The 12,271-nt window shown below is 43.0% G+C and overlaps 1 protein-coding gene across 1 annotated transcript in view; it reads right to left on the bottom strand.

The window, feature by feature from the left end:
* Positions 1 to 11,985, bottom strand: part of N (neurogenic locus Notch protein) — a 152,447-nt gene extending 140,462 nt beyond the window's left edge. The window contains exon 1 of the mRNA XM_071687298.1: positions 11,779 to 11,985. Within this exon, the coding sequence (XP_071543399.1) occupies positions 11,779 to 11,872 (94 nt within the window). The 5' untranslated portion in view covers positions 11,873 to 11,985. The remainder of the gene's footprint in view (positions 1 to 11,778) is intronic.
* Between the last annotated feature and the right edge of the window lie 286 nt (positions 11,986 to 12,271).

Raw genomic sequence — 12,271 nt, 5'->3', positions numbered from 1 at the left:
CAACCTACCTCTAAACATTCGGCGCACTCAATCCCTCCCTCATATCCGCCTCACACCCAACCATCGGACTCATAGTACACACACACACACACACAACACGCTCTTGTCATCCACCCTTGAGAAACAACTCCTACTCACTACAAGACAATCGCTCTCACACTTGCGCGCTTTAACCCGACCTAATATTGACCTTCGCACCCTTGCCTTACCTTACCTTAAGCATGTCTGGGAGGTTCTTCCAGCTCCACCGCTTGACCTCCGACCAGTCGACCGCGTCGCTCCCTTGCTCAAAGGCTGTCAGAGGCCGTGGCTACAGGCTTACGTCACTACCACATCCTGGCTAGACTCGCAAACTTTTTTTTAAAGTGCTTGTCCAGATCTTCTTCTTTCAAAATAAATCCAATGAATGGTTGGGAGTGCTGTCATAAACAGTTTTGGGCCCCAGATGTTTACAATGATTAATCTTACTACATCTTTCGATTTCGACTGTAATAATTCAAACCTCTGCGCAAACAAGGAACGATTACTGAGAACTTACTGGGAGCTCTGTCCTCCTTGCTTTCCCAAGTGTCCTGTCTACAGCTCCCGCGCCTCAAAAAAAGAAGAAAAAAAAAAGTACGGCCTCCAGACATCCTTACCTACTTTCTACCTCCAACTTCGCCCGCTCTGAAAGGTAATGCTTACACACACAACATCCCGGCAGGGAGTATGTGTGCGTGTGTGTGTTTTTTTAAGAGCGTTATCATAGCTCTTATTTCACTTCTCTCGAAGGTCCGTAATATCCAGCTGCCATCGTGATTTGGAAGAGACACCTATTGTCCTCACATGCTGGCTGAGGCTGAGGTCATTAGACGTAGATACTCTTGACGTCTTTTACATTGCTTCACCAGGTGGTGGTGGTGTACCCTTCCGTCCGAATCCTTCGAAGACTAGTGTACACTACAGAGCATGTTATCAATCGATGGTCCCACGGGCCTAATGTCCGTCCGTTGGTTTGTCAGCGTTTCCTGCTATTAACACGGTGTCCCTACCTATTCTGGCATGATTCTGCATAGCGCGAAAGATGGCGTGGTTCGTGCCTAAATCATACGTCACATGTAGGAACAAAGAACAGAAGAGGTACAAGTACAGTTCCTTGGGAACAGAGCTTGTAGCGTGGCGGCGTGGACAATCTCCTGGTTTACATGATGTAAAGTAATCTGGTTGTTGGGTTCATTATCCATCCTTCCACTTTTCCTGTTACTTTCGTTTTACGCAGCTTGAGCTCAGAGAAGCCCACACTCATGCACTCTCTCATCTCAGCGCCACTGCCCACAGGATGGGTTGAGCGCGCAAGATAAATTCGCTGCTCGTACGACAAAACGTGAAAAAAGAATCAGTGACAGGAACGTCACGGTTGTTGGGGAGTTCTGCGACGTCTGATCTCCAGGGGGGCCTCTAAAGTTTCATCGTAGGAATTGAAGAAACTGATAAAGACATGAGGTTCCAACCCACGTGTGTGTGTGTGTGTGTATGGTGTGTGTGTGTGTGTGTGTGTGTGTGTGTGTGTGTGTGTGTGTGTGTGTGTGTGTGTGTGTGTGTGATTTTTATGAAGTCGGTCAACTTACATGAAGATTCAGCACTAAATCGTTCATCTTGATGATGTCTATGTTCTTGGGGAGTACTTTTTTTTTATGTCAGCCGAGACGGCACGGGTAAATACTGAGTGCCCTCATCAAGGCCTTCAACTACATATGAATATATATTTGCCGAAGCCATGTACCCATTTCATCGACCAAACCTAATTGGAGGATGGACAGACGGGTTGACTGTGGATCATCGACTGTCTCAGATACCAGAACAATGCGTATCAGAATCAAACTTTATGGGACTGATTCGGAGTTAGGGCCTTCCTTCCAGAGAAGGTTCACTACCCCTTAATTCCTGTACACAGATGATTCCACGAATTCGATCCTGAAGCAGAATGCACTGTCTTGCTATCTAATGACCCCCTCAGAGACCAGAGTCTTTTGATGACGAAATCAGCTGTGTTACATGGGGGAGGTGGACTGCCTGCCGCTGAGGAGGAAGTCGTTCTGGTTTGTACCCGCCTATCTTCAACATATCTACTTACTCATTATGATTCAACATAACACTGGTCCAGTGTGTTTCTTGGTACCTCGCTCACTCCCCCCTCACCACCATCATCCGTGTGGTGCCCTCTCTTCCTCTGACAGGACTGATGATTATGTGAGGGAACTCGACTGGAATCTTGCTTCAGACAGAAATACTTTGGATGTTTCCCTACCTCACTCATGATGGCTCTCTGTTCTTTTTCCCCGTGCTTCGTTATGGGGATTATGACCTGTCTTTCTGTTCTCGAAACAGGTTCACTTTCCTTGGTTCAATGAGCTGAGGCTTTCTCGTCCAACACACCTTCACACACGGTCGAAGATGGTATCAAACTTGTTCTCTTAATCATTCTCACACTCAGAAAACGAAAAAGGAGACACAAAACACAGACCAGACAGCCTTCAAAAAGACCCTTAACAGCCTCCGGGGAGTTGGACTACCACGCCACCATCAACAAAACCTAGTGTTGTTATGAACATGGCAGTCTCAACTTCAATCCTGCGTGGTTGGTAATCATCGTCAGTTGACAAAACAGAGCACAGTCTCGTCAAAGAACTTTTTAAGGGGTCTCTCCTGTCCCTGCTACTGAGTATAGCGCAGCGTTGGATAGGAGGTCCTGGTATTATGTAATGCTTGCCATAAAAATGATAATAATATATTACCCGATCGCCTTTTCCGGCTCAGCATGGTAGCGCCTGGAGCATATGATTAAGTCTCAGGAAACATCCTTTCTTGGACTCTTTACTGTTCCTTCTTTTACTACTGCTGATAGTAATATCAAACGGTTTATCATACGAATGCAAAGAAAATAATCTCAATAAAGATTCTGGGGGCTACGTCGACAAGCTATCACACACATGTATACAGACATCAGAGGTTGTCAGTCTTTGTTGACCGGCTACAATGGTGATACTGCAGCGGTCCGGTCGAGTGGCAAGAATGAAAGTTCTTTTTAGATGTTCTTGAGTTCATGTGCCGTGAGTCTACAGAACTTAGAATATGCAGATCTAAGATTAAGAGTCAAACAAGGGTTCCGTGCCAGTCTTGGACCTGGGGATCCTTTAACAACAGAACAACAACGGAGGATGTAGAGAAGGGTGCTGGAAGAGTTGATGAGGGCGCTGACGCGTTCCCAGCAGCTAAGTTGATCGCGCAGAGTGACGCTGAGAAGCTTGGGGGACCGAATAGCCGCCTGGAGGGATCTGGGGGTCAAGAGAGCCTACAGCCTCGCCAAAGGTGACACTTCACTCGCCGTGTAGTCTAATCTTAAGACACACAAACACATACTTACAACAAAATGGCTAATGACGTGATACCACAGCAGAAAGCTCACGAATCACGGTGTGACGTGTAACATCATTTCACTTAACGGTATCTTTTTCCTTACTTCTGTTCGCCTAGACGGCACGGGCAACTGAAGCCCCTAACAGAAGCCACTTACTCAACGCCATATGTGTACACTGTTCCCGCATTCTACTAAAAAAAAAAAAAAAGCTGCTACGCAAGACGTGTCTAGTTTCGTAAAAAGAAGAAAAAAAAAAATGAAGCCGTAAAAGGAAGGTTAAGTCACAAAAAAAATAACACTTCTACGCTAATACTATACTGATAAGAGTAACCAACCCGCCACACTCTTTTCATACATGTTTACCATTACCCGGGCGATGTACCATGCGACCTGTGCCTAAATCTCTGCATATTGCCTTAATGGTCAATAAATCATTATCATTACTGATCAACACTATTCTTATAGAGCTGGAGAGATAACTGTGGTAGAACAAAGAAAAATAATACAAAAAAATACAAATCCACAGGTCTTTATCACTAGATACAAGGTCTAAAACAACTCAATGAACATAAAAATGACAAATACGTCACTATATGCATATAAAAAAATGTAAGTCCGTAACCTGCATATATTTTCTTACAGGAATGAATAGGTACAGTGGGGTGAAAGACAACACCCCACCCCCCACCAAAAAGCAAAGTATGGCGAAATTATGGAATCCCTTTTCATGTTACCGAGAGAGTTTTACAATCGTGTTGCTGTTTCTTAACCTTGTATCTGTAACCGTATTCTTACTCGTGTGTGTATGCACACACACACACCAACCTATGCTGGGTAGCTACCCATTATGTAACGACCGGCCCTGAGAGGAGTAGGAACAGTTGGAATGAGTGTAGGCCGACTGGTGCGCCCGGGATTCGAACTCGAGCGGGCCTTGCGTGAATCATGGTCAGCAACGCTAATTACTATACACCATCACCATACCGTGTCTAACTAAACGCGAGTCAGAAGAATTGTGATACAGAGATGAAAATAACTTCTGACAACCAAAAAATAATTACGGAAACAACGCAAACGATAACAGTACAAAAACAAGATTGTACTCCCAAAGAGTTGTCGCGAAATCTATTGTCTTTTACCTTTATTTCCAATACAGACTTTAACATTAAACAAGCTGAATCAAGGAGCTGGCATCATTTCGCACCACAGTAAGAATGATAGCGACGTTTTTACCAAAGAACGCTTGGGTACTTTCCCCTATATGAACGGTGGGCAGAATCAACAAGTGGGCAACACATGTCCCAAACGGCGTCAGGGTGGACGGGGCGTCCTTAAACTTACAAACTCGCAAGCTTCTCGTCCCATTGTTACATAGGGTACAATGTTAATCTTTAATGTAACACGCTGCCACAAACTGAAAAAGAAATGATCTATCTTTAAATAAGAATAATGATCATAGCCTACATAAGCTGCATGAAAGTGTAGTGCGTTTCCGGATGAGCCAGCAGGTGGTAGCTGGCAACTTCACATACACGTGCAGGGAGGGACGTGCGAGCCATACCACGTGCAGGGCCAGTTTTAAAGGGCCGCAGCGTCTTCCTCTTAACGGTCGCATTGTCCTCGGAGGGAAGGCCGGCTGGGAACCCACATGGTTTAAAGGGCGTCCGAGTATACTCGCTGACAATATCAAATACTCTTACAAAATATCTGACAACATTATTTCACACAAACACACACACGTGTATATATATATATATATATATATATATATATATATATATATATATATATATATATATATGAATAACTCGGTCTCTCATAAAATCTGATAACTCGTCATTATGGTATAAACCAAATGCAGATAAGAGAGCTCCTACAGGGTTTTACGTTAAATGTTTCACTAACGTAAAGGCATATCATAACCCTCGCGATCTCTGGTAAAACCATCTTCATTACATCTGCACACGAACCAATGATTACCAACCCACCTTGGTACGCTAGTGGCATATACATACGAATAAGTATATCCCGCATCCCGGTACAACTAAAGCCATAAAACCTACAGCCTATATCCGGTTGCCTCAGAGTGCACGTTACCATACAATGTGCGGATCGCGTTCGGTCGTCAAAAATTTCAGAAGAGGTCACCCTCTATTTTCCCCCCCCCCCCCATTTTCAAGTTTAAGACAAGGTTACACCAGAGATAGTTACGCATTAGGTGAAGTAAAGGATTAATTTACAATGTCTGATTACTTTCTCGTTTCATCCAAAGCTGGTAAAGACCTTCACTGCACACTATGACAGCAAATTCAGTGTGCACTAAAGAGTAATCATTTGAAAAAGTACAGCACAATGGGAAAAAATAAAACATGGAAGGTCTAACGGTGGAGACCGAATACCACGGTGTAAACTTGTCATGCAGACCTACATTAATGGAAAGTTCTATTACAGGGGGAATTGAACTACAGGGAAATCAAATCAACGTGAGTCTTGTTGGAGAAATTGTGATATAGGAGGCATATTTTCTTAAAGCAAGAGATGGACATTTCTTAAATTGTCTTCTGGAAACTTTAAGACGCAGAACATATTTCGCTCAACATGCTCCCTAGAAACACAATGGCCTTCAACCCTGCGACGACAATGATTAACAGTGGGAGCCAAAGTTAGATGAGTAAGAATATCGGCATGAGGTCTTGACGTGACTGGTACCACTGCAACCTAACAAGCACAAGAGACATCAACGTAAGATACCGAGATAAGTTCCGGGGAAGTTCTTTGTCTTCCCTGGATATCAGGGAAAATAATCGTCTTCAGATACGTCTTATCAAGCACACAAAACATCATACAGATAGTGTTCACCAAGACTTGCTCGCAAGATCATCCCTGACACGGAGGCTCCCACGACAGTTTTTGTTGCCAGGCATACCTCTGCCCTTCATGTCTACAGCTGGTGTTGTCATCAGTCTGAGGTGCATCGCAGACCTCTCTGGGGCTGCACGAAGTCGCTCTCGGCCTAGATACTGGCCACCTGCATCAATCTCAGTGCCCGGCTCCCACAGCGAACGCCAGAACCCCCTGTGCCTCTCTGTCGCTGAAATTGGCCACTTCCTCGCGAGATCATGAGAATGGCTCGCACAATAGCTGGGGCAACCTGAGATGGAAAGAGCCCTCTGGATCCTAACCTGATCACTCCCAGCTGCTGAAGGTGTCAGGTTCCTCCACGTCCTCAGACAGCCCATGATAACTCCTCTTCACTATCTTATCCACATACAAATATCAGAGCATTCCCGATGGTATCGCAAACGTACAATGAAAAGAAGAAAATTACATATGGTTACGATTCTTAACCAGGACATAAGACAGTAGCCTAGATGGGTGGGACCAGAAGCATAGCGTAAGACCACGAGCAAGCCTCCACGCTTACCAAACTGCCCTCGAAAATCACGTTCCACAATTTTAAGTCGCTCTCCCCTGGTGCCAAGACGCACAACACCCATCAGTCAACACTGCTAAATCAAAGTCGTAAAAGCCAAAAGGCATATAGCACGAAGGTTAAACACACTAAGCTTGCTCAAAAGGAAAATTAGGGTGTTGGTAATGCAAGTTCAATGAAAGTGAAGTAAATGGCGGGAACGTGAACACCTCACACAACCAAAGGAATAACTAGCTATTATACTCGATGAATCGATATACAGTACATTAGAGCCACGACGTCTGACCCCTTAAATCACATTTGATTTTCTTTTAGCAGAAAACACATTCAAGAATCAATGTTAATATATATACCGATATCATACATAATAAAGTTCTGCTGAAACCCAGTAGCACCACATCATTGTACCCACTTACGAAGAGTACATCATGGAAATACAGATCACACTTTTGAATACAGCGTCGCCTCCTTATTAGGAGCTCATTACTGGCCATACTACAAACCCACCTTCTCACGACTCTAATGTAACCCTTGCGGCCACTGCGGTCTCCTGCTGCACCGACGAACACCTTACCCTTCCCTGCCTCCAAGCCAGAACCAGGCCTAGGTAGCACCGCAGGATATATAAACCTGTGGCTACGAATTGCATAATAGATGCCGAGAGCATCCGAGAAAAGTGAACACAGTAAATTCCTCGACCATTGGGCTCAGCCACATTTTGAATAATCGATGTAAATTGATTCACTGGTCAATGGATGAAGACTACAAAAGGAACCCTGATAACGTTAACAGAATGGTAATTACGACAATCACAAAATCGATATTTCTACCTGGGTTGGGATGGGTTACCAGGAACTGCCTGGCATAACATAAACCGTGTGCGATTATACAGAGGGTGAGGTTGTTGTAATGTAACAAGAGGCGTCCCTGTGGCGGCCGCGGTTGGGATGTGACCGACCAACACATCCCAGATACCTAACCCCGTGAGAAGATCATCGTCCTAATACCCTTGCAAATGAGGTAAACTTATGTGTCTGAACAAAGAGATTCTTCTGAGCACATTACTTTCAGAAATAAACAGGTATTACAAATCTATGACATTAGAAAGGATTAAATCAAATCATGATTACAGAACAATTCAAGCAGCTCTTGAATGATATTAATCAATATCAAGAGATCCAAGAAAATATAAAGACAAACTTGATAGGAAACATTTCTAGAGATATTATTCACATAATCGATGCAATTTTAAATGTAATTACTATTTGTGATTGCGGTACGCGACGGGGAGACTTTCCACATACTGTCCCGTCTCTAATACTAAGTCTGTACTCTTGAGTGTATACGTATTCATACACACACACACACACTAGCCTAAGCGTGGTATTCATTAATCAATCATCTCCGTGGGGAGGATGAACACCTGGGTTGGTTGTGGGCCGACTGCCTTGTCCAGGATAAGGAACCCGGGTGGGTCCATGCGTAGATCATGGTTGGTAAGCTAAACTAATCAATGAGTTTTTGTCTGACTGTATTCTTACAGGATTATGCAATGCTAGTTATATCCCGTCTTATTTTACTGTCGTACATTTCTTGAAAACTATGAATGCTTTTGGCAAACACAGCTGGTTCTGAACTCCACCTGGCAACTAAGATATTTAGGAAATTATATTCCTCACATTCTTCCCTCTAATTTACATACCCGTACCGGTAATTTATAGCTACAACCTTGTGCCCTCATCTTTTCAGGGCAAAACTATAATGCTGCACTAACAAGGGGAACTACAGAATACTCCGTAGACAATATACAGTTTAAAGATAATTAATATTCATAGCAGCGTACTTTGCAGTGTTTAATCATCTTATAATGAATTTCGAAATTTCCAAACATTTCTAAACGGCTTGCAAGCGCACATCCAAATCTGATTCATGCAATGTGTTTCCTCGGAAATAAATTAATGTTCATCGTCAACTTCTTCAATACATCGGAAACCAGATACCGGTATATATAAATCTCTTTGCCGGCCATCTCCTGTAATTGGTAACACTTTAAAGTGAAAAGTCACTAGCAAGGCTCTATTATCATCAATGAAAAAAAAAAAAAAATGCAGTCTCGTCGAGGAACTACAAGCTCTATGGTAGTCCATCATTTCCCTGCTCCTTTTTGAGGTCTTGAAGGTCCCATATGGGAGGGGCTAGGGTTAATAAAATAACTATGATGGTGTGCCATTATTTATTGATGTATACAGATGAAACCTGGGAGACAAAAGTGAACATGTTAGAGTATTCCTATGCATGTATCTGGGAAATTAGACACGAAAACTATTCATTCAACGTTTAAGGTGAGTTACAGGAAAGATTAACAGCGATAGCATGAATGTGACGAAGAGGGTTATAGAGTTAGGCTGACAGTAACAAAAAACTATATGAAGGAAACCTATAAAACATATACTACTATACACCCATGACATGCAACTGGGATCAAAAAACACATATTTCAAAAACGTATACAAAAGTATATAGAGGAAGGATAAGATGGAGAGCCAGAAAGGAGTAAAACACCCTCCCGTACACACAAATCATTAACCACTCAGTTTAAAATGTTGCATGATACTGACAGCTCAGAAAGGAGGGTTATCCACGAGTTTAGAACTCCCTATCCTCTCCAAATTGGTAACTACACACACCGACACACACACACCACACTGGGTTTCTGAAAGGTTACGCTAGAGGTATACGTACGGTACCGATTTCTACATTCAAATGAAACCAGTTAAATCATAGATTCAATGAAACCAAGTAGTTCAAAAACTGAAAAATCAACCAAATATATGACCATTATTGAACAGTTAAGACAAAATCATCCGTGGCTACTGCTTACTTAGTTCATGTAACCTCCCATGGAATAAGTTATTCGTTTTCCCCCAGAAATAGTCCTGTCTGCTGGGGTCTTCCTCACTATATACTGTGAAGTACAGTACAGATGAAGGCCAAAACTATATCTGTCTGGCAGAGTTATATGAGGTAAAACATGCAATACTGCTAGCTAAAAAAGAGAAAATAAAATAAACATGACATTCTCAGTCTGTCTTCCTATTTCGCAAAAACAGTTGATAGTGGACTGGAAACGTATCCTGTGCCGAAATTAAGTACACCTGATGTACTACTGACAAACGCCGTACCTAGAGATTTCCCCTACTTCCGGTTAAAAGTTCGTTAGAGGTGGGTGAGGTGGCCGAGTTTCCGACCACTCGTTCGACAGATGGGCCTCTTCCAAGCGGAAACCTGGCCCAGACATGTAGACATAGCAACAAACATCGTGCCTGGTAACCCCCTCTGTACATCAAAGAAAATGAGAAAAATGCTTAAATGTCTCTTGCTTCGTCATTACCAACAGTAGTTTAGGTTACCTACGACATAAATAAAACACGTGCTCCGTGTTTTTAAATTCAAATAATGCCGCGCGAGACGCGTGTCTATGGACGTGCAGGCATTCCTTGTTTGGTCAATGACTGATCCAGAATATCACACGCGAGGATATTTCAGAAACATGATCATGCTAAATTTAGCGCCTGTTGAACTCACATGCTGTACTAAATGTATAAAGATAAAAGCTATGTACATTTAACCTCCATCTACGGACCCACAATGGGATAAAAGCGACCCTAAGCAACTCACAGAGCAGCTGCCTCGGTGGATGGATGAGAGCAGGGCTACCAACCCCGCACCTCATTTCCGTTCACCCATAGGACACAGGAGTGACAGCCTTTTATGAAAAAGTCCTCACCACCATATCAAACACATTTACCAGATATACCCATGCAAATTACAAGAGCATTACCGAGATGGGAAAAAAAATAGCTAACCATGGGAAACTCTGTATCGGTACGGTTGGTACTGTTCACTACCATCTGGCAGGCTGAGCATCGCCTCCCGGGAAAATTCAAACAACTCATGTAAGAGGCCCTCTTAAATATTTACTACTTATTCTAACCCATAATTCATGCTTAGTAACCCATCTAACCCACGAACATCAGTTGCAGTCATGAAAGAAGCATTTAACTCCATATAACTGGATTAGAAAATCGTGGGTAAGCGAGGGCGCGCTAGGGTCCCAACAAAGACCGGAGACTAGCCCGAGGCGATCCTGAAGGAATGCCGCTCGCTCTCGTAGGATCTACACACACATACATGCACACACAGTAGGATGGACGAGACCTACAAACACACATGCTCATTAACTACCATTCAGTCACAAAATGTGACACTGAAACTACTCTTCACACCATTCATCATGACTTCCGTGAAGGCTGTGGGAATGTCTTTACATATCTATCCAATCTGCCTTCTACAGTCGAAGCTAAGAAAGTTTAGAAAAATGACAACTAAAAACCTATATACTTAGTAACCTACATTTACTTCTTAAGACTACTAAATCCTACAGCTAAAACAGGATATGAAGCTCAGCATCTCATATGTAGACCACGATACACTCAAGTAGATAAGGCAGCTTAAGCAATTACACGTGGATGATAAGATCCACATGAGATACGCTCGGGAGACCCGGCTCATCAAAAAACTAGGTATACTGATCATGGCACACAGAGAGCACACTTCACGAGATGGGTTATACCATCAGATTTTCCTTAAAGCTAAAAATTGCCAGCATTCCAGAACAGTAACTTACTGTGCATCACTTTATGATAAATCATACTCTCATCCAAGCACACGCCGAATGGGGAGTTGATCCAAACTCGATTAAACCCGCAATGACTGGAACCTTAAATGGGTCTGACAAGCATCCTACAGCTCACTGTCATCCTGCCAATCAACCTCACTTGGTTAGTCATTTCTCTGTGACCTTCAAACTTTCTCGGCTCTTACAAAATATGGCAAAGATTATCATATGACTAAGATAAATTCACACCAACTTGTTGCTGTTACTCACCATTAGCTGAGGAAGTCATTAAACACAGTACACACAAGAGTATTCCAGCGTGCACGTGCATCTTGTAGATAAGTAACATTTCTTTAGATAGCATACATTTGGATAATGACCCGTGGCCATATAACACCACAACACAATACACCGAGTTAGTTTTTCAAAGTCATGCCTATGATTAACACATAACCTCACTGAAAGGAGTCACAACTCACACTGAGTGTGGTCACCGCGAGACTTAAGCTCCGCCTCCAAAGATATTACTCCGCCAGGGTAGTATTGAGATCCATCTACATTTGTTATTTTTACTGGAAAACCGTTGCAATACAGTTCCCTTCATTTATAGACTTGTTAATAATCAGTGTTTACATAGTCCTCTATGGGTCACAAGCAACATCCGAGGAAAATTTTATTTTATGGCATGTCTAGCGAAAACTAGTTCGTGTCAGGGGTTAATAAGCTCCGCCCACACAGGAAAGTCGTCTAATCGCAAATTGTA

Source organism: Panulirus ornatus, chromosome 43 (assembly GCF_036320965.1).
Source record: "Panulirus ornatus isolate Po-2019 chromosome 43, ASM3632096v1, whole genome shotgun sequence".
NCBI lineage: Eukaryota > Metazoa > Arthropoda > Malacostraca > Decapoda > Palinuridae > Panulirus > Panulirus ornatus.
The sequence above is the reverse complement of the archived record's forward strand: the minus strand, read 5'-3'. Positions and strand labels throughout refer to the sequence as shown.